At 50.1% G+C, this 23207-nt stretch overlaps 1 protein-coding gene across 1 annotated transcript in view; it reads left to right on the forward strand.

The window, feature by feature from the left end:
* The window catches only part of ITGB5 (integrin, beta 5), a 59686-nt gene that overhangs the window by 33295 nt on the left and 3184 nt on the right, over positions 1–23207 (forward strand). The window contains 3 exon segments of the mRNA XM_009887268.1: positions 1–263; positions 19207–19429; positions 20143–20246. The exon segment at positions 1–263 is cut by the window's left edge and continues 6 nt beyond it. Coding sequence (XP_009885570.1) covers positions 1–263; positions 19207–19429; positions 20143–20246 — 590 coding nt within the window.

Here is a 23207-nt window from a genome sequence, read left to right on the forward strand (position 1 = left end):
CGGCAACGGGGCCTCCGCCTGCGGGCTGTGCGAGTGCGACGCCGGCTACCTGGGGGCCAGGTGCGAGTGCGAGGAGGGTGCCAGCGGGGACATGCACCACGCCATGTGCCGGGAGGCGGAGGGCAAACCCCTCTGCAGCGGGAGAGGGGAGTGCAGCTGCAACCAGTGCCTCTGCTACGAGAGCGAGTTCGGAAGCATCTACGGCGCCTTCTGCGAGTGCGACGACTTCTCCTGCGCCAGGTACAAGGGAGTCCTCTGCTCAGGTAGGAGCCTTGCCTCCCTCGCGCCCTCCGCTGCGCGGGGATGGGGAAACCGCCCCGAAATGGGGAAGGCTGCTGGGCTGGTGTGTGTAGGGTGCGCGCCTGTCCTGCCTGCCAAAATCTGCCCTGTTTCTGGAGGGATCTGCACACCCTTTCTTTTCCTTATGGAAAAAGGGAGGCAGAGGTTGAAGTGCATCCGCACGAATGAGCAAAAAGTGGATTATCCTCATCGGAATTGAGTTTCCAGCATTAGAGCAAAAGGCTCTCTCCTTGCCTGGCTTGTTCTCTGCCCGGGTCTAACGGAGATGAGCAGAGTCTTGGCTTTGATGTTGTTATTTTGACGTAACCACGCGCATCTTTTGCACACTGAAGTATATCCGTAGGAAAGAGTAAACCAACACAGGCTTGAATCCTCTGGAGCTTTTTGGTGTCTTCTCAGGTTGGACTTCTTCCACTTGTGCCACCCTTCCCTGCATAGGCAGAAACAATGTTTTGTTAAAATATGCAGCATTTGAAGTAATCCACTGGTGCAACGCAGGTGAAAGGAAAGGCTGTGTTTCAGTCTGTTACTTATTAGAAAAAAACTGGGTTGAAGATTCCTAAAGGTATTTTATGTATAGATTTTTCTGCCCACTGGGAAAACAAGTCATTCACTGGGAAAGATGTAGCCTGTCAGCTTTACTTAGGCAAAGGTAGAGGAATTATTTAGCTGTGTTTGCTAAAATGGCTTTAATTTCTTCTCAGTCTGAGGTCACATAATTTACCTTGCACGTAATTGCCTGGATTAGCCCTTGAACATAATTCCCTCAGTTGGAGCTGGGCAAAAGGTTATTCTTTAAAACTTGCCTGCTTTCAAGCAAGTAAAATATTTCTTTAACCAAGAATCTTGGACAAAATTTCCAAAACAAGTGTAAGCTTGGAAAAATATCTATTTTTCATGTTTTCTATGGGTAAAGTGGTGGGTTTTTTCTTGCCCTGCAGATTTCTGAGCTGGGCAGTAAGTGATGGGCCACCTTTTGGTTGCGAGTTTCTGGCTGTTTGAAACGATCGTGTTGTTAGATGGGTAGAGGATGTTGGTACTCATTTTCCTGTAGCCTGGCTAGCGATGTTTCGGCACTGCTGAAGGTGAGGCAGGTGACACCCGGGGTTTTGGCATTGCCCTGAGGCTCCCTGTTGCAGGACAGAGAGAAAGGCAGGTACCACCTCCCGCAGCGACTGTCCTGGGACATGGTGGGATGGAGCTCTCCCTGCTGATGCAGGAGCAGAAAGAGGGGTGAGCGAGCAGGAAAAAGATATAGTTGAAGGTAGATGGGGGAAGAAATAAATTCAACTCTGAAGTAATTGAGAGCAATACTGCCTGGGGGTTCTCCGTATGACCGTATTGCTTTGGTAGCATCATCACTCCCCAAAGGAGTATATTTAACAGTAAGCAGGGCAGTAATGCTAAAGAGAGGCTGAAAGCTACTGGTGTAGTGGTTGGTACTACAAGAGGAGGACATCCCTTTACTTGAATTTCCATTTCATCAGGAGAGCCAGAGCTCTGCTGCTCCACAGGAAAACAAGCTGCGTGTTTGCAGTTGCACTTGCTTTCTTCTGTCCCTGTGGAGGGCTTCTCGTGCTGGGAAGAGCAGCATAGCTGGTTTGGGATTTGCCAGAGTTTTTTAAAGTAATTTAAAAGTCCTTTTTATAGCTGTGAAAGAAAACAAAGGGTAGGCTGAGGCCAAGTGGCTCCAGGGGTGGGATGGAGTCCGGCACAGCTGTGTGGGGTGGGTCTCCCTACGCCTCCTGGTATTTCTATTGCTGTTGGTTTGTTGGCTGGTTTGTTTTTTGTTTTTTTTTTTTTTTTTAAATTCCAGCAGTTACAATGCTAAATCTGAGTTGTAGCGAGCGCCGTGCCAATGACATAACATTTTGAGGTGGTTTTGTCAGCCCAAGAGGTGTGGGGCTTCACCAGCCCACCAAAAGTGTCTGAGGTTGCACAGAGGGCTGTGCCCAAATTTGCCTCTAGCGAACAGCCCTCTGCTACACAAGCATCTCTGCTGGCTTCCAGCAGGCGCATGCTCTCTTCTCGCTTGGAAAAGGCAGCGTGTTTAGCTCAGAACTGAACATCTCAGTCCACCAGCAGGTGTAGACTTGGAAGTCAGGGGAGTTTGGGTTGTGCCTCGGGTGTAGGAGGTCCCCTAGGGCAGTCATGCAGGGTCTGGTCACTGCTTTTGCTCCTGTAAGAGGGAGAAGTAACATCCTGTCTCCCTTCTGTCTTCTTCTGGGCACAACTGCTGTCCCTGAAAGGCCCCGGCATCCCAGTACCCACCGCTCTCGCAGGCTGAATCCCACCACCAGGGGAGACCACTGGGTTTTAGCAAATGCAGAAACCATAAAAACAGCCCGGAGGGAGCTGGTGTCTCGCTGCAGATTGTTGTCTTTGTCCTCACTCTGTAGTTGCTTGGCTTGGACCCCTGAGGGGAACTCATCGCTGTGGTCATTTATACTGTATGAATCCGCTTGTAACATAGAAGGCGCTTTGTGCCTTGTAGTGAATTTCTGATGACCGTATTTTGAACGGTGTTTTCACCCCAAAGGAACCCAAGTTTTAGCACATGGGCTGTGGTGTGCCCCGTTAAATGCATTTATGCCTGCCCAAGCTGTTTAAGGAGACGGTGCTCTGACCCTCTGAGTGCCCACCCCAGTCAGAGCAGGTGGGGGAGTAGCCAGTCCAACCTGACCCAAGGTTTGGGGGAGCACGAGGAGGAAAGCACAGTTTTCCAAGCTGAAAAGTAAAAATCCACGCATGCAAACTGCTTTGCACGTATGTGGCTGTGCTTTTTGCATGTGTCCCAGAGGCACTGTGAGCCCGTCACCAACCAGCCTGGGCATTTCTTCCTTTTATGATCTGGAGTGAAGCTGTCCCCATCGAGTCACTGCCATGACACAGGGCTGGGCAGCAGACTGCGCTGAGGCATCCCATATTCCCGGCAAAAGCCACAGCAGGTTTGAAATTCTCTGAAGTGAACTTTAAGCTTCTTGTGTCATGCTACTCAATTCTTCGGCCAGCAAAAGCGTTTTCATTCCCGGGTCCATTTATAAATATTGGCGCCTCATTTTGTCAGCGTTTTGAGAGGAGAGATGACTGCAGACAGTGCTGCGTATGACTCCCATTCCTTTTGTAGCACCCTGTGAAATGGAGAAGCAGATTTTGGCCAGGAGATAATCTAAAGGAGAAGCACGAATTCAAATCCTGTTAGTGGGAGGTTTAACGTGCCTCCTGCATCTGTGAGGTGGGCAGGAAAAGGAGTCATTTATAACATGTTGTGAATGTTGACTCAAGTTGCATCCAACTCTTAGTCAATGCCGTTTAGTCACTAATAAGTGGCATTTGTTCTGCTGCTCCCTGAGTCCAGTTAACAGCTCCAGAGTGGCTGTTTCAAACCATTAATCCAGCTTCTGGAAAGGCAATGGGAGATGGCTTGCAAAGGTGCTTGGTTCCTCCAAAAGAGATGCAACCAGCTTATCCTCGGCATCATGCTCGGACAAAGCAGGCAGTTGCTTCCAAAAGCCCTGAATGCTTCGCTCCCAGTTTTCCTCCAGATGGAGGAGTTGCCCTCTTGCATTGAGACCTTTGGCACATCAGTCTGGGCTCTACTCTGGACTGCAGGTGACTGCGGGAGAGGGGAGGAGAGCCCTGCCTGCAGCCTGCCTGCCCTCCTGCCCGCAGCCGTGGTGGGGAAGGGGCAGCCGGCTGCACAGCCCAGCGGCTTTGGAACCCCCCTTGGCTTCCTGCCAGGCGCTTTGACAAAGGAGGAAACATCTCCGGCACTAATTGCATTCCTGAAGGTCCCATAAAACTACGTGGGGGAGAGAGAGGAGGGGCCCCTGGTGAGGGCATCACACGTTTGCCTCTAATGAAGAGAGACTGGCTTGCCGGAGGCCAAGCTTCGTTAGCGTCAGTGCTGCAGATGTCTTTTGGAGGGGGGAGATGCAGGGTTGTACGGCATCGTCTTTACTTTGGTGTCTCTGAAGAAGTTTCCCCTTAACCATCACCAGCTGATACCTGGCTCCCCATGTGGGTGTCATTTGTGTGCCCCTCAGCCCAGGGCTGTGGTTGTGCACAGGAGCATCGCTACCGAGTGTGAGTAAAGAGCACTCGCCATGCTGCAAACTGTTTCTCCCCCTAAAACACAAAGGATCTCATCCCGAAAATCCATACTGCCTGAGCAACACACAGACTGCTGACGTTGGTGCAGCTTTGTGGGATCGGGTCTTTTGTGGTTTTCTTCTCCATTTTTTTAGAATTAGACAATAAATCAGATTTACAAACACTTTGCAATTGTGAATCAAGCCCTGCAACTTCTCTCTACCTCTTAAGCAGCTGAGAGCATCTTAACTGGTTAAGATGGCTAAAGATCGTGTCTGGCTAAGGCATGACGAGGTGGCAATGCCTCGGAGCACAGGAGCCTGGAGTCTGGTCTCGCTTGCCGGTACAGTGACACGAAAAGCTCGGGTCAGCAATAGAGCATCAGGTGTCAAATTTGCAAATACACACAAGTGCCAGAATCACTTCTGAAGTGGGATTTAGGAAGTGACAGCTCATTGAAAAGCCGTGGCTTGTTTCGCAAAGAGTAGCCAAGCTGACGTGCACTGCAGCTCTAGCAGCCCTCCAGAAACTACTTCAAAAACTGCTGAGGATGTACAAGTCCTCATATTTATTTCTGAATGCTTCCCCTTCTTGGTTTTATTAAATAAGGAAGCAGTGGGTGGTTTTGGCCTCTACTAAGGCCCAGTAAGATAAGGCTTTTTTGTTTAACGCAACCTCAAATTAGAAATCTCACTCCTGCTTCTGCAATATGTTTTTGGTGTTCCCCATCTTGGGCGCCGTAACAGCGTTTACCAGCGCTGTGTTTGAGGGAGGTCTGGTGGGATGATGGCTCCGGTGCCAGCGTGGCAGTTTCTGGGTGTGCAATACAGCCCTGAGCTTAGAGAGCAGCGCTCAGGTTTGATGGCACCGCTGGTATCTCCACCCTGGGGTTTCTGGTGGGGTCTGTTACCACGCAAATCACTATGCCCATGGACACATCTTATGGAAATAGACCTTTTTCCACGCTGACTTTTGTAGCTGTTGTTCACCTACCCTGTTGTGTCTGGATGGAGGATGCTGGTGTGCATCTGAAGGCTCAGATGTGAAAATAACAGCTTTCACATTTTTTTCTTAATTCTCTTGGTTCCTAGTGTGTAAGCTTTTACCAGAAGCTGCTGTTAAGAAAGAAATGGGTAGTATTCAATTTATTAACCTCTGAGGTGCATGTGATGGGTTGAGCGTGGTTTGGGAAGGAAGGGGAGCTTGCTTCTGCCCGCTGCCTGTGGCGATGCTGAGGGGGGAGGGGGGTGGCATTAGGCACGTGTAGCCCCTTCCAGAAAGGAAGAGAGTGGCCTGTGGCAGAAAGAAGATGGGGAACAGAGCCTAAACCACATCTGCAATGTTTTCTTTTAAGTCATGTCACGTCTTGTTATCTTTAGCTTTTTTATTTGTTTGGGTTTTTTTATTATTTAGTTTGTGTAAAAAGGTGGAATCTGAGCACTGCCTAGTAAAAAAGGACCTGACGGGCAGAGACAAAAGGACCATATAAGATGTGGAAGTTAAAAATAATCCTTTAGTTGTTGCTAAGTGCTTGTGTAGCCGTGAGCCATGCAGCTGCGGAGGAGATGTGGCGCTATCTCTGGGACAGCCACCCCGCAGGTTGCTCCTGCTCCGCTCCCCAAGCTGGAGGGAGATAAGGAGCACACATCTACCAGTGTTTTTGAGGCTTATTTTGGTGACAGAGGGTGCAGTGTCAGCCTGGGTCACCACGGTGCAACCTCACAGTGCCGGCTGCTTCGTTAGTGGTCCCAGTCATTAGCAGCAGGTGGGGGGTCACGGTGGGGCAGACAGCGGCTGTGTGTGCTGTCGGGGCTGCGGGGCATGGGAGGGCGGTTTGGGGTGAGATGAACCTAGTGAAGTCCTTTTCCATTAAGGTGGGTTATAGGACCGCGAGTGTCTCTTTTCCCCACCAAAGAGCAGGGTAGGGGACGGGGAGCTGAAAGCCAGCTGAGGGTGGGCTAGAAAACCGAGAGATATGTAAGTGTCGTCACGCTGTGTAGGGCACAGGGTGCCCATCGCTCCTCCGTGGCAGCTAACAAACGTGCTTTCAGGCATCGTGAGGTCTCCTGCCTACGGAGCCACTGCATAGTCCAGGGGGGGCTTATGGCCAGAATAAGTAGCGAGGAGATGGCACCGTGGTCGCATCTCTCTTTTAAGATGCAGTCAAGACTCACTCGGGCTTTACAGTTATCCTGGAGCTTCCTAAAAGCCTTTCACCTTGCCGCATTCCCATTCAGCCTTGGCTTTTGTCACCTGCAGAAGCCCTTGAGCAGAGACTCCTGCATGCCTGAGAATAAAGGCATAAACAAACAAAAAAAAAATCCTCCTGAATAAGAGTTAAAAATAAACCTCTGACTTGCTGTGTCCTGTAGCAGTGATGAACCCAGGGCAGAGCACCCGTGCTCTGCATGGCTGCTGGGTGGGCATCCCCTCTCCAGCTTGCATTCCCCCTCCACCTGTGAAACATTTTGCCTCCAGCAAGAGTTTATATAGACTGCAAGCATTTCATAAGAAAGGAATCAAATGGGGGACCTCCGCTGTCCTCTTCCTTTTTTGGGGTTAAACTGCAAAGCTGGGCATATTCCACTTGCTCTCATCACGTGGATTAGTGTAAATAAACGTAAGGTTTAGGTCAGCTCTGTTTATTCCCATCCTGTGGGTCAACCTAAAGAAATGTAAGGGCCAGGTCAGCTGGGGCAGGCAGGGCTGAGGGCTGTGATGGGGGATTAATTGGAAGAGCAGTCAACTGAATTCACCTTCATCCTGCTCAGGCCGACGCTGCTCTTGCTCTGCGTACAAGCTCCCTGCGGGTGCTGTTTGCGCGTGCGTCCGATGGCATTTGTCGGCACATCTGAGCCCCAAACCAGAAAAAACTCCTCTTTTTTTTTTTTTTTTTCCTTCCCCAAAGCATATTTGTATAAACCACATCTTTTCTCATGTCAGTTGTTGATATTCCTGCATTCCTGTTTGACCTCCTGCAGAGTGTGGGGGCTGCCACACCATTGCAGTATTTTTGGGAGGCAGAGCATGATTGCTCAAGCAGTGATTTGGAAAACGTTTCCACAGGCAGGGAAGGAACTGTGGAGGAGCCCACTGCTGCCGTCACATGTGGGATGTTGGCTTTTAGGTCTCGCTCTGGTGACATGAGCTTGTGGCCAAGTCCTGGGGTCAACCCGGGCTGCTTCCCTCAGCGCCTTCTAGAAAGGTCCAGTCTGTGTGTCCTTGGCCTGGAGGCAGTGAGCTCTGAGAGCAACACTTGAAACCTCTCAGCCTTTAATGGGAATGTCATTGAGAAACTCTGCCCTTTACACAGTGTGAAGAGGGTGAGAAACCACAGGGACACGTACTGGATGTGCTTACCTGCTGCGGGCAGCCTGCCATGCCCGGTGCTTGCATCATTCGCCATGCTGGGGTGGCACCTTCTTCAATGGAAAGCAGGGACGCCCAGCCCCAGGCTCCCAGATAATTTGAAAGGGTGGAGAGGGCCTCCCTAAGAGCTGTGCAAGCGTCTGGCTCGCGCTAGCATCCCTCTTTAGCAGTGTTTGAATTTTCATAGTATCATAGAATGGTTTAGGTTGGAAGAGACCTTGAAGATCATTGAGTTCCAACTCCCCTGCCATGAGCAGGGACACCTCCCACCAGCCCAGGTTGCTCAAAGCCCCATCCATCCTGGCCTTGAACACCTCGAGGGATGGAGCTTCCACAACTTCTCTGGGCAACCTGTTCCAGTGCCTCACCACCCTCAAAGTGAAAAATTTCTTCCTAATATCTACTCTAAATCTACCTTCTTCCAGTTTGAAGCCATTCCCCCTTGTCCTGTTGCTACATGCCCTTGTAAAAAGTCCCTCCCCAGCTTTCCTGTAGGCCCCCTTTAGGGACTGGAAGGCCGCAATCATGTCTCCCCGGAGCCTTCTCTTCTCCAGGCTGAACAACCCCAACTCTCTCAGCCTGTCCTCATAGGAGAGGTGCTCCAGCCCTCGGATCATCTTCGTGGCCCTCCTCTGGACCTGCTCCAACAGGTCCCTGTCTTTCCTATGTTGGGGCCTCCAGAGCTGGACACAGTACTCCAGGTGGGGTCTCACCAGAGTAGAGTAGAGGGGCAGAATCAACACACTTCTGATGTAGCCCAGGGTCCAGTTGGCCTTCTGGGCTGTGATCGCTCATTGCCAGCTCACGCTGAGCTTCTCGTCAATCAGCTCTCCCAGGTCCTTCTCCTCGGGGCTGTTCTCAATCCATTCTCTGCCCAGCCTGGATTTGTGCTTGGGATTGCCGTTACAAGCAAGTGGTTCCTGAGCATCCACCACTGTTATTTTGGAGTTGGAGAGCTGTGGCGAGGCAGGGAGATGGGGGCACTCACACCTTGTCAGTGTCTTACTGCTGACCACTGATACCCGTCACTGTGTGTTAGTGCACTGCTTGTTATCTGTAACAGAGAAACCAGGGAGGATTTTTATTTAAAACACACCCTCCACCAATGCAGGCTTTTTGGGATGTGTGGATGGGCTTTGGCACAGGCACAAGCTCCATCCTCTTGGCAGCCCTAAGTCGAGAGAGACGGACACCCTGTAAACCACTGCCTTGGAAGGGACCCATCCTTAATGGTGTCTTGCTGGTGTCTGTGCATCCAGCCTCTCGCTGCCGACAGCTCCTTCAGTCTTTCCCAGTCTCTCTGCCTTCAGGTACCAAATGCAGTAGCGTGTCCCAGGTGGTTCTGGGTGTGCTTATCTCCAGGTGCAGTGGCTCGTAGCCCTGGTACAGAGAGGGGCTGAAAGCCGGGTGGGAGGTGTTTGAATCCCAAATTTCATCTTCATGAAGACTATTTCCCTGGCACGCTAATTTTTGGTGGTCTTTTGGAGGAGCATAGGGGTGACTCAGTGCATGTGTTTCCTCACCTCTCCAGTCCTGGGAGGCTCCTGAAACCTCCCCGCCGCTTCCCCCCTGGGTCATTATTTCCACCCTTCCCCAATCTCTCTCTTCTGCTTCCTCTCTGAATTTATTTTTTCCCCTTTACCCTGTTTTCTGTTCTCTTTCCAATTTAATCCTGAGACATATGCTGCTCTCCTCCGAGACTGGTTGCCTCCCATCCTGCTCTGTGCCTGTTCAAAAGGCTGAAGATCCCAAGAGGTTCAGATGGCCACTGGGCTGGGGCAAATGGCATGGGGTGACCCTTGCCTGCTGGCCATGACCTACGAAAGTATGGCCAGTGCTTGTAGCTGCAGCGTGTAAAAATGCCTGGTTTCCCCTCTGATTGCTCTGCTAAGGACCTCGCATGTCGCCCAGTGCGGCTGCTGTGGTTCAGGTCATAGGTGGCTGCGTTTCAGTGCAGGTAGATGGTTCTTAGCTGGAATGCTCTGTGATTGATGTACATGCTTCTCTGGATTTCTTTCACAATAAATAAATATAGTATTAAGTATTACACCACCAGTCATTACTGTTACATCGTTGCCTACTAAATATTATTGATTATTTTTGAGTTGGACTTGATGGTCCTCTGAGTCCCTTTCAACTCAAGATGTTTTATGGATTTCTCACGGGGACACAAATGGTATTTCCATTCGTGTTCCTGCTCAGTGCTGTGTTTATTCTTCATCTTCCTTTATGTTTCTGGCAGCAGGTGTACTCTGCCTGCCCTGCCGTGCTGATGCCAGGGGTTTGTGTTGGTTGTTCACACTGAAACAGCAATTGAGTTGGACAGTTTTTTCCCCAGCAGACGGAGTACTGCTTCACCAGAGTTTCCATTCCTGGCACGAAAGGGCAAGGCTGTCTTTTCTTACCCTTCCCTTCCCCCTGCCTGGGCCCTCATTGCTGTCAAAGTCTTGCAGCTCTCCCCAAATCTGGCAGCAGCTCCGTGGAGGACCAAACTTCACAGAGCGCTGCTGTTCCTGCCTCTTTTCACTGGGTTTTCTCCTAGTCCTTGAGCGGACCTTTTGCAAGCATCAATGCATGCTAATGAGGCATTAAATACCAGGGCAGAATTAAAGAATAAAGAAGTGACGTCTTTGACATCTTTACGGGAGCCAGAGCTCCGTCTGTGGGTCTCTGCTCTTAAAGCGGCACAGCACGTTGGTTGCAACAGGAGGTGTCATCTGATGGTGCGTGCATGTACCCAGACCCCCTTGTCCTGCTGCAGCCGCCCCCTCCCACCACAGGGAACCTCTTATCTCAGAAAGTAGAAAGCTCCAGAAGAAAAACAAGATGAACTCTGAAAACACAGAGCATTGCCTATTTGCTCCCCAGAGAGAGTAGATGATCTTAGAACAAACTTGCCTAAATGCTCTGCCTTTACGGCCAGCATCCCGATGAGCTTGGCATTGGGTCTTTCTGATTATAGTAATTAACAGAAATAAACATTTGGAAATGAATTCTGTATTTGGGGTTTAGAGGCAGATGGAAGCCTCAAACCAGCAGGTGAGTGAAATTCTGGGTCTCTGCATTTCTTGTTGACAGGCACTGACAACCCATGAATTTTGCTCAGTTTGGTTTAAAAAATTGAATTTTAACAATTGACCTAAAAGGGAAGTGCAGCACAGGCTGCGGGTTCCTCCTTTCTCTTTTTTTTCAGTCTTATTTTTAACAGTATTCTGACTTCTTCAAGCTTCTTTGGGAAGGGAGAAATCTGTTCCAAAACCATGGACCTCTGGTGAACTTGCACCAGATTATGTGTTTGCATACAAACACAGAACTGGGCAAGGCTCCCACAGCACTGGCTTTTGCAGAGAAAGAATCTCTCTCTGCTCCGGAGCCCACTCCTTTTAACGAGGTCCAGCTGAAAGGACGTTCAGCCCATTTGGGCTTTGGCAAGGTGGGAATTATCCTGCTTTTCCTGTGAGGGATGGGCCTGAACCACAGAATTTGGCCCAGGAGCTCAGGCATTTGGGATCGTGCAGCTCTATTTTGGAGCCAAGTTTTATTTGAAGAACAAATCTGGAGGGGTTTGGGTGGTAGGAGGTAGTAGGAGCCTGCTTGGGCACGAGAGCAGGGAGATGAAGTTCAGCCTTTCTGGAAGGCACCGTGCATTGGTGGAAGGTTTGCACTATAGCTTTTCTCAAGCCTTTTATCTGCATTTCGTCTAATGCATGGTCATCATATGTCCGCTCATCTTTCTAAATCTTCCAGAAACTTCATGGTGACAAAAGCTAAATATAGAGTCGTATAAGCCGGCATGGGCTAAGAGATGGGCCAAGAAGTATAGAAGTGGGGGAGAAGCTCCTGGTTCTGGACCCATTGGTGTTGGTGGTATCTGGGCAGGGTTGGGAGAGCCAAGCTGAAACGCCTCTTTGTCAAACAGTTTTCTTTGTGAGGCTTTTTGGAGAGAAAAGAAACAAATACGGGGCGCTGCATCGAGGGGTTTTGTGAGTGGGTCTCATCTGTTAGGGGGCCAGAGGGTTGGCTGGAGAGAGGAGCACTGTGGTGGGAGAGGCATCGGTGCGTCCCACCACATTTAGTGGGGAGACCCAATAAATGCCTGCATGAGAATGGATGGAGGTCAATGGAAAAGGACAGTGGCACAGAGCCCTTTTTGACTTAGAGGATTGGAGGGAAACACAGGAGTGGGAAAAATCAAAGGATTCACACATATGCATACCTTCCTATCTGGCTTAGGGAATAATACGAATTATTGGCAGTTTCTGCAGTGCCTTCCATGTCAGGTACTTAAGGGGTGACGAAGCCAAGGAAGAGCATGTGCCCAGTTTGGTAGGATGGTATTTGGACCCATGGCTCGAAGGGAACCGGCACACTCATCCCAATTGCCCCTGTTCAGGATGAAGCGTTGCGTCTCTGGGAGGGTCTGGCAGCAGCCCTCGCCCTCTATCGCTCCCTGCATCAGTAGCAGAGTCGGCAGCAGGACCTAAAAGCTCCAATTCCCAGCTCTGGGTCTCTGTCCAAAAGGCCACGTGTGGCAGGCTCGGCTGAGGAGCTAACGTAAGCAAAAGTTGAGAGATTTGTGGAGTGCTGAGCTTACTTTTTTTTTTTTAAAAAAAAAAAAAAGGAAGGCTTTATTTTAAGAAATGCAGCTTTAGATCTCCTTCAGGAAATGACTCCTCGCTGCCCATTTTGGCTTTCTGGTGGATCATCAGCCGTATCTCGTGATTGCATTTCATCTCCCCTTCTGTAGTGGAGAGAAGGAAAATGAGGAAAGGCTGGCCAGGGCTGCCGCAGGAAATCCGCCTGCCCCGGATCGCTTTCAGCTGCCTTCATGAGACAGCACTTTCCAAAGCCCTGTTTTCCCTGCCCCGTTCCCATTTAACCCAGAAGTTCCCAAGTGAGTGAGAAATTGAGGGGCTGAGGGTTTTTTTTTTGTGATTGCAGTGCTGAGACGGGGGGGATGCTGGCAGTAATGTGGAGCTGGTGATGGGACTTGTGGTACCCAGGGCTGAATTAGCAGCTCAAACATGTATTTATTCCTCTATGTTTGGTTTCATTAGTCTGTATCTCTGTTGCTATTTCTGATGATTGGGGAGCTCAACCAGCACTAGGATTGAAATAAAGGCTTATTTAAAGCCTTGTCAATTCTTTGCCAAACCCATATGCTTCAGGATATAAATATCCATTGAAATTAATGCAATGGGAAGATGCGCAGATCCGCGGTGTCTGGCATAAGTAACATACAAAAAAGCACTATTTATTTAATGCTAACCTCTTAGTGATTGTTTCGTTGTTTCGTTATTGCGTTGTGGATAAATGAGCGCAGGCGAGCTCTCGTCTGGTGTGAATGGAGGCGGTCAGTGGTTATGTTTCAGTTTACACAGAAACCTTGGACCCTTGACATTTGCCTGTCTTTGTTTATATAGTAACCTCCTTTTCACAAGGAGGTCGTTGCGCTCCGTAGGCTCCAGGAGTTGGGGATGCTCCTGCCAACCCGCCACCCTTCTTTTTCCCTGCCAGACTGGTGTCACCCGGGGAATGGATCCTAAGCCTATTCCCAGTATTTAAAATTTCCCGAGCTTTCCCCGAGTTCCTGCCGGTGCTGACCATGTGGCAGCAGGACGGCGCTGCGAACCTGAGCTGTGCCGCGGGCGGGCTGCCTCGCCTTGCCTGGCCTCTTGATGTGCAGCGCTGGCTGCTTTGACTCATGGAAAGAGATTAGTGGGGAAGTCGATGATTTATTTGCCTAAGCAGACACTGCGTCTTACTGTAGCCCTTTCCCAAATGGAAAGGTCTATGTTTTCCTAGTGTTCAAAGCCTCTTCCGCTGCCCTTCCTCCTCCCACTCAAAATGTGCTGCTCCCGGAGACTCTCCTGCGACGTTGAGCACTTTTGCTGGGAGATTGGACAATGTGGTGCAAAAATGATGCTCAAGCAGTGCCCCGTGTCGTTAGGGTTTGACTTCTCTCCTAAGCAGGTGGTTTTGGTGCCTCTAGCACTATGGAGTACAACCAACCTGTGGCTTCTGCGTCGGGGCTCACCAAGTGATGGGCACGGTGCCCAGGGTTCCTTAAAGGGATGGCACCAGGGAATCTGGAAGTTGCTTGCCATAACTTATTTCTCGTAACTGGTCTTCCTGTGGGGTTTTTGTGTTTTTTTTTTTCAAACTAGTTGTTCAAGTAACCAAAAATGACAAAAGCACAGCATTTTGAAGGTCCTGACACAAAGCCTGGATGTGAGCACAGAGAAACAAAATAAGTGGCTTGATTTAATGGGAACAAAATGCAGTATGGCCTTTCCCCTCCAGAGTTCTCAAAACCCAAGAAACTGGCTTAAAAATCATGATGGTTATTTTTTTTCTTGTATAGTAGGCCCATCAATTTAATTTTCTAGGTGGGAAGAAAAGGAGTATTGGAGGAACTTGTTTTCAAACCCTTTCTCCCCTTCCATAAAAGCGGGGATGACTTCTTACTTCTTTCCAAAGAAAGCTGACATTTTTGCATACTTTTTTTGTCCTCAAAAGTAAGAGGCTTTAGGAAAACCACTTTCTATCGAAAGATCTAGTGACAGAGCGTTGAGTGCAGTGAGCTTCCAACCTCTCAGTGCAGCAGGGGTCAGTGCAATTCCTAAAAGGCAAACTCAGTTAGCGCAGAGGGCAGACGGGCTGTCCTGATGAGTGTTTGGCCACCGTGTGATCCCACTGTGCAGCCTGCTATCAGGAAGCCCGGGATGGAATCAGGGTCAGAGGCTGGAATTTTCTGCCAAAAGCTGCTATCCCGATTCCTGCTCACCAGCAACGACCCTGCTGGGGGACCGGAGCCACAGCACATCGCGCTGGTATCGGGCTGCCAAGCCGGGTTTGTGTGGTGCCGGGGTGAGGGCAGATGGGATTTGGTCTGTGTCTGTCATCTCGGCGGGCAGCTGAGGGGGAGAGGCAGAGGCGGCTGGGGTGAAACGAGGACGGCTGGACGTCCTGCCAAGAGCTGTCTGAGTGACAGCAAGACATGCAGCCCAGCTGGGACACGGCAGTGGGATGGGGATGTATTTTGGGGTGGGGAGAGAGACGGATGGACCAGCTGAGCTGTGAGTCTTGGTCCACCTTGGTGGCCTCCTTGGGAGGAGGAGGTGTCCGGAGGGTCCCTCCAAACAGCAGTGTGCCCCTCAGCTCCCACCCCACCGGAGCCCAGACTGGTCCAAACCTAGTCTGGGGACTGCTCTCCCCCCTAGAATCATTGCTTTCCTCTGCTACACGCTCCCAGAGTGTTTCTGCAGCCTCCCTGACATGTGTTTCATGTTAGCCCCCCCAAGAATCAAGAGCTGGCTGGAGACTATGTTTTCAAATTCAGAGGGAGCATTTCATTTCCCGACTAGATCTGGATCTTTTAAACATCTACGCTCATCTCATTTCAAGGATGGGAACAGAAGAAAACATCTCTTGTTATGTTTGGAGAACATAATTAATGTCTTTTGGCTTCACAAACCAGCTTTAATAGAGAACATGCAAACTCAGCGGGTGCAGGGGGGTTAAAATCCAGGGTAATGTCCTGCACCATGAGACTTCTGGTGGTGCAGAGGTGTCTTGAAACAATGTGTCGAGGACACATTTTCATCTTGGAAATGAAACTGGGAAGTGAATCTAGGTTCATCATTGGCATAGTGGTGGAAGGCTTCCTGCAGGCATGATCTTACACACCACAGAGACTGCTTAACCCCATCACCACTGCGTGTGACGCAAGGATAGCTGAGACTGGAAACATGCAGCACATTTTGCTCTGAAATATGAGTACCAGGTAGCACTCTGCATGCTACAAACCTCAGCTCTGCATCGCTGTCACCAAAAGACTTGCTGTGACCAGCATGCCATGTTGCCTTGGGGCTACTCTCAGGTTGTGTCCTGAGCAAGAAGAATGAGTGGATTCCCATCTCTGGTGGTCCAGGTGAACGTTGAGAAGTGGGCTGACTCTTATCTTGCCCACATGAGAAATAATTGTATTCCACTCACCCATATCTCTCCAGTCTTGAGGCTGTGTGGGAGATGGATGGAGAGCACCAGCACGGAGCTCATGGTGCTTGCAGGAGTGGCCACTCTTTCAAGTTGATGTCGGCAGTGAAGATTGTTGTAACATCTTTGCTGTTAAAAGGTCAACGTGGAAATTCCCACTCTTGGCACATTCCCCATGATGAGCTTCAGCCAGTGACTTGTTGCACGTCGAGCCAATGTGGCCAAGGCAGAAAACACATTTCAACATGTTTTTAAATTTCAAGCTCACACCCCACGCTTAGTCACCCTCATATAGAAGGGCTTTTTCTTCATACCCTTCAATAAACGAAACAGTTTGCTTTAAGATGCTGTTTCTTAAATTTTCCAATCACGGTGTTTTAATAGGATGCATTATTTGGAAACGGCTGTTTCCCTTCCCCAGGACAGTCCTTCCAGGCTCCATCCCCAGCCTGCCAGGGGCTGGGAGGGACGGGCAGGCTTCCTAGCCTCCTGTACTGGCCTGGCGCTGACGGCTTTAAAAACTGAACCATATCAAGAGCTTCCAGAGATGGATTTCTAATGGATTCACATCTTGTGCTCTGTGGTGTCCAAGGGGGGCAGAGCTAAGGCTGACGGTGCAGGGGCTCTGCCCCTCTGCCCAAGAGCAGGGGGCTGAATCTCACCCAGGCTGGGACCATGGGGTAGTGTGAATGCAATTGACTTGCTTCTTTTGGCCCTCACAGCTCAAATTCAAGTGTGAGCACATTTACTAAATGCCATATACACAGTGCCCCAGTGCCAGCTGCTCTGGATTCCTTGAAATAGTGCCTGTTGAAGAAAACTGTGATTTATAGCTGATTTGGACACATGCATTGCCATGGAGGCACCAAACTTGCTGTGTGTGAGAGCCCAATAGCCTGAATTAATTGTGAATAAAAGCCAGCCACCCCATTCGGTTCGCTTGTGAAGCAGAGGGTGTAGGGGTCCCCACTTTGTGGCTGTGCCCCAAGCAGGTATGGTGGACATACCTATGTCCTATGGGCTCAAAACCGGAGCTCTGTAGGGAAGGGGCAAATCAAACCTGTATGGATGTGTCTGGGGAAAGGGGAAGGCTGTCGTTGTGAAGGCAAACAGAGCGAGGGATTTTTAATCTCCATCAGATGTAGGCAGGGAAGGAGGTCATCTCTAGAGATCTTGTAAACATAACCTCCTCTGTCTAGTAATGTTTGAGTTTGCGGGCTGGATCCAAAGCAAACGGTGGGAGTGCAAAAGAGGCTGTAGGAGGGCATCTTGTGATGTGCTGGGACATATGAGATGCCCTGTAAAACAGAAGGTGTTCCCGTGACTGTTGGCAAGAGATGTAGCCTGACAATCCACAGCCCCTCTGGTAATGTTGGAGCAATGGGAGAGGCAGGGAGATCAGCGGTTTTGTGCCAATGAGAGGAGCATGTATATAATTTGTCTTGTCTGAGGCGCTTGAGGCTGTTACCAGTGGGAAAGCTGAACTGTAATTAGGTTGCTGATGAGCCTTGTAGGCAAACCCTTCAGCTCTATAAACTATTCCTTCAAAGGCGTCCCTTCTCCTAGGGACTGACCAAGGAGGAATTTGAGCAGTATTTCCAGCAGGCTGATGGATGCCTTTCTGAAACCAGCTGCTCGGCAGCCAGCCACTCCGCTTTCCGTCACCGAAAGCCTTGAAGCCTGTTGACTTTCCCAGCTCGTCGCTAAATCCCATGACTGCAAGGGGATGCAACTATGGGGTAAAGGAGTGCCCTTACTGGGTCAGTTTCTTCACCCGTCTCTGCTGTGAGCTGCCCCAAGCTCCTCCCTGGGGGAGGTTCAGCTGGTCCCAACAACCATCATGGTACTGGCTGGGACGCAGAGGTCTCGCTTGGACACAGGAGACAGTGCCTGTTGATTTAATTTATTTTGAAGAAGTTTTAAGGGTTTGGGGAGTACTTCTTAAGCAAAACGGTCAGGAAAAGCAGGGTAGGAAAGACCTTATGAAATGGTCGACCTGTGAGGCTTTTTGCTACTAAAACCTGAGTTCAAAACCAGCAAGGAAACACTGCTCCATTCCCGTCTTCATTTTTCTTGATGTAGACAGAGAAAAAAGAGATTCACTGGCACAAAATGCCACCCAGCCCAGGAGACGTGGCAGTGCTTGCAGAAGCCCCTTCTTTTACACCATTTTGAGGGCTCAGCAGTAATACTGATCTCCAGAGCTTGGGGTCCACAGTGGGCAGGGAAGCATGGAGGAGGAGAAAACTTCTTGCTGAGTTGGGTGGCCTGGAGAAGGCTAGGCTGGAAGCATGGCTTGGACCCCCGATTTTCTGGCACAGCAGTTCTGCTAGCAAAATCCAATGCCATAGAAAGATGGAGCAGAAAACTGCCCGCAGTCTGGCCGTGCTGCCTCCTGTCCAGCTCTTGTGGTGAGCAGCCACATCGCATTGACTCTGCCACATCCTCTGGTGCCCCAAAGTATTTGTCTGCCCGGTGCCATGTCTCTGAGATGGACACATCTAGTTTGAGCTGCTGCCAAAGACCGTTCATCAGCTTGAATCTTTTTGCTACTCCAGTAGCAGTGGAAATCATGGTACTAAACTGGACATAACCCTCCTAGCTTAGCTAGGAGCCTTCAGGTGGGCACGCGAGTGAATCCGAATGATGCTTAGGAAGCGTTGGGGACTGAGTGACAGAGATGCTGCTCACCTTCTGCAGAAATGGGAGGTGTAGTGCTCTGCAAAGCCCAGTTACACAGTGCTGGGCACCAGGAGGCAAAGGTAGGAATATTCACTCTGCGGGTAAGAAAGGTTCATGACAACACGCTGCTGAAATGTGCTCTCAGGTGTCAATGTTTGCTTGGTGGTGCCAAGCACTGAATGGGGGCACCCTGAAAAGAGAGGGATACTTGGGAGCCCTCATACAGAGAGAGGAGAATAAGGGATTAACATCTGGCTGGAGCGTGCAGTCTCTGCCAGCTAATCGTGTTTGGGCTCTGCAATAGTAGGTGGTGGTTCCTCACACGTATCTGCTCGTTTTACTGCTCTCCATCCACAGAAGGATGGCAGTGCTATGCTGAAGGGGGGTCCCAGGGGCAATTTGAGTGGAAGTCACTTCCCCCAGCTGCAGGCTGTTTCTCCTTGAAGGGAGCTGTTCTATTCTCCCCATGGTCACCATCCCTGCTGGTACCTCCCAAGGGCAAGTTGTTCCCCTGTCCTGGCCACCGGGTCCCACCTAGGAAAGGAAAGGTGCCCATTTGTCTTAAGTGACTATAGAGGGAAGCTGGAAGGGCAGCGAGTAGGTATTTTTTTTGCTGCTGAATGTAGATAATAATTTGATATCTAGGTGTTTCCCATCACCATCTGTTTGATGTTCTGCCAAGTAAGGTCTCTCTGGCAGCTTTTCCTGCTGGTCCCCCCTGCGCAAAGGGGGGCTGCTGACGCCTCCCCCTGCTCTCGCCTTCAGGTCACGGAGAGTGTCACTGCGGGGAGTGTAAGTGCCACGCCGGTTACATCGGGGACAACTGCAACTGCTCCACTGAGACGGACAGCTGTGTTTCCAGCGACGGGCAGATGTGCAGCGGCAGGGGCACCTGTGTCTGTGGGAAGTGTCAGTGCACTGAGCCAGGGGCTTTTGGAGAGACGTGTGAGAAGTGTCCCACCTGCCCAGGTGTCTGTAGCACTAAAAGGTACCCACGGGGGGGTTCAGGTGGGATTTCTTGCTAGTGAGAAGGGCAGCTCTTTGGTTCCTGGGATACTTTGCAGCTAAGGAATTACTCCTGCTTCATTAAACAGGCCCAGGCAGATTAGCCCCAGGCAAGCTTACCACTGCTCAGAGCCCAGGCTAAGCAACCTGAGAGTATGCCAGACAGAGAAGCAACAAGTGTTGCTGCCCAAGTCCTCATGGAGGTTCACGTCCCTGTTCGTTTCCCGTGCTGTCCTGGGAGCTCTGCAGGAAAGGCTGACAACCCGGTTTTGCTGCCCCTGGAGCTGCAAACGTCGGGGCCCGGAGAGCTGCAAGATGCAGAGGAGGGGAGGATGGGGACGACTGCCTGCCTCGCAGCGACAGAGGTGCCCTGGGCATCAGCCTTAGACTGGCGCTGAGCAGCAGTGCTGTCTGCCTTCATCTCAGGATGGATTTTGCTGTAGCTGATATGCAGCTCCTGACATGCAAAGGGCAAACAGTCCCCCAAACTTACCAGCTGTTTTGCACCTTCATTGAATCCACCCCTAGAATAGATCCATCCTTGAGATGGAGATGCTTGGCCCTGCCCTTTCCTTGCGGTGCAGATGTGCAGCCTCCAGACCAACACCCAGGGAATCCCTTTCCGAGGGGTGAATCTCTGTGTTCATGTGGTTTCTGACAGGTGCTTAATCTTCTCCTCCACGTGTCTTTCTGCAGGGACTGCATTGAATGCAAGCTGTTTAACTCAGGAAGACTGGCTGATAACCAAACCTGCCAAAAGCACTGCAAGGATGAGATCATCACCACTGTGGATGTTCTCGGTAAGTCGGCAGCAGCAGTACTGCAGATGGTGGGAGCCAGTGACTGTGGCATTGAACTCCTCTTAACCAGACCAAGACATATCTGTAAAGAAAACCTCAGGGAAAAAAACTGGTATTTAGAAATGTGTGTGTGTGCAGTATGTATAAGCGTATATGTGGTATGTGTGACCCTCTGTCCAGGCTGTTAATCTATATTGAAGTAAAAAGCCCTTTGATTTTAAATAACATCTTAAAATCAAGATGTGTGAGGACCACTACTGCCAGTACAAGGAGCAAACAGAGTAGGATTAGATCAGATGAGACAGAAGATTAGATGAGCCGTGAGAGAGTGCAAAAGGACAAAGTGTCACCCAAAAAAGGCATTCTGTAATCTTTTGAGAATTCATCTTGGAAGAAGGGAGCTTGTAAGAGAAAGCCAAGCTGTTTTGGAGATTATGAGTTCTGCTTTGGTGGAACTGACTGCTAAAAGTCCCCTCGGCAAGCTCCTCTCCTGCCCTTTGTGTCATCTTCTAGACATCACACCTGCGTCCCTCAGCAGATGACTTTCTCTCCCTTCTTTTCAAGCTCCATTCTGGGAGTCCCTGGTTGCTGTTTGTGGGGGTAGAGGGGACCCAAACTGTGACAGCTTTAATTACAGTCCTGACCCTGGCCTTAGCAATACCCCTTGGAGGGAGGGACAGACATCAAGCAGTGATAAATTGCATTCCACATCTGACATTTCCTCCTTCTCTTCCCATAGTTTATAGAGGTAGGACTGCTCTATCTTGCTCGCCCTTTCTCTCCCTTCCTCCCAAGACAATGTTTTTCCCATTGACTCCTCTCATCTCTTTTAAATTACGACCAGTGGGGTTTCCTACCTTTCCCTCTGGGAGACTTACTCTCATTCCCTCCATCCTCCCTACAGTTTACTGGGGAGTGCACCTACACCAGCACACTGTGAGAGGTTACAAGGTGCTTCCAAACCACACAAAGCTCCTTCCCGATGCCTGGCTGGCCTGTGTTTCTTAGGAGCCAGCAAATATTGGGGATTAAAGCTCAACCCTCCCGCTTGGGTGTTGCACCATGCCAAAGCCAGCTTTTGTGCTGACTGCGCCCTGGGAGGTGAGGCTGGGCTGTGGTTTCCCAATCCCCCTGCATGGCTTTCAGAGAAAAACAGCCAAATTTCTGTTTTAAGACATTTTGTGGAATTACGCTTATTCTTCTGTTGATTGTGGGTGGTGCTGAGCTCTTGGTAGCTCAAGGCACTCTGAGGCTTGGAGACCTGGGCTACTAGAGAAAGGAGGTAAAGCAAAATATTTCTAAAGAAAGTGCTTGCAGACTATGGACTTCTTTACAGGCAGACTCAGACAAATCCTGGTGCTTTTGTGTTATGTAGCACATGTTAAAAGTCCCCGCTGAGAAGCCCAATGGTGATATTTGTCACAGAAGACATAGGTCTGCATTGTCCCAGCAGCGGATGATGGGACCTTCTTAAATACCAAGTTGCAGTGAACACTCCCTGGAAGATCCCACGTGCCTTTTGGCTCTGGGTATGAAGCAGCCAATGCTTCAAAGCTTCGTAGAGCAGAAGCATCTATCATTGGACTAATGAGCCAGAACTATACCTTTTGGGAGACTTATATGACTTGTATTGGATTCTGCAGGATTGTGTTCACTTCTGCAATATTACATTTCCATTCCTGATGGTTCCAGAGAGGAGCTTTCAACACGAGAGGAGCATGACAGGTCCAGTGGTGAGCTGAAGCTGCCAACAGCACACATCACTGGACCTGAAAACTTGATGGGGCCATCACACATCTCTCTGTGGATGTGTGATCTCTGAAACCTAGTGAAGACCAACAGAGATCATGACTAGCAAGACTTTAATCACTGTCTCTTTTAGTGGAATAACAGTGCAAGGATGAGATTGAAAGTAGCTGGGCCTGGAGGAACTCAGATTTACCGATCTAACTCAGAAGGGCATGAGTCAAGAAACATGGAAGCTTTATCAATATTAATCTAATTATTACTTTGCTTTGTAACAATCAGTGCTTCTCCAGCCCTGCCTTAGATACCAGTGTGTAGGTAGAACAGGTTCTCCTGTCATGAGTTAGGAACAGCTGAGGTTTGTCTACACCAGGAACCCCGTCCGGACTCACCAGAGGAGCAGTTGCATCTGGGCTCAGACCTGTTGAAACCGAGGATATTAATGTTTTGACTGAAAGCAGGTCAAAGGCACTGAAAGGAAAGCCAAACAGACAGGACGGAGATAAGGAGCTGGAACGGCTGTGGTCATTAATGCAGTCATTTTTCAGCATGACAGATGGGCAAAGGATATGAGTGAGGAGGGGAGCTATGGGAAGCATGTTCCAGGTGCCTAAGCCAAGGTCACATCTTTGCCAGCAAATAGCACTGGGTGCCCAAACACCTCCTTCTCACTGGAAACTCTCAGCCCGTACAAGCCCTACAGAGATGTGCTCCTGCAGAGCTTACCTGGCATGGCCAGAGCTGTTGCCCCATCTCCCTCCAGGCACTGTCCCTGGGGTGGGGTCACCCCACGAGCTGTGGCTGTGCAAGGTGGTGGGTCTGCTGAGGTCACCCCTGAAGCTCAAGCTGCAAACCTCGGATGGTGGCTTTGCTGAAACTTTGTAATGGCTTTTGTGAAGCAGCTTTCCTCAGGGAGCATCTTACAGTGACCACAGCAGCGACAGGCTCTGCCTGGTGCTATGGTGTGTTAAACAGGCAAACAAGAGCATCCATATGGCCATGGGAATCAAGTAGTCTCATTTCTTCCCACTCCCCCATCTCTGCATCCTCCCCTCCGACCAGCTCCTCTCCTCCGCCTGCCCCCCCTCCCCATTTTCCTCTTCCATCTCACTCTTTAAAAACAAACTTCTCAATCATTTCCGGCGCTGGAGCCTTTCAACACATCTGGAGCACGAGCCAGAGGCTGCAGCAGCTGCTGGGCCCGACCCGGGCCTC

Source organism: Charadrius vociferus, unplaced genomic scaffold, assembly GCF_000708025.1.
Source record: "Charadrius vociferus isolate BGI_N301 unplaced genomic scaffold, ASM70802v2 scaffold385, whole genome shotgun sequence".
Lineage (NCBI taxonomy): Eukaryota > Metazoa > Chordata > Aves > Charadriiformes > Charadriidae > Charadrius > Charadrius vociferus.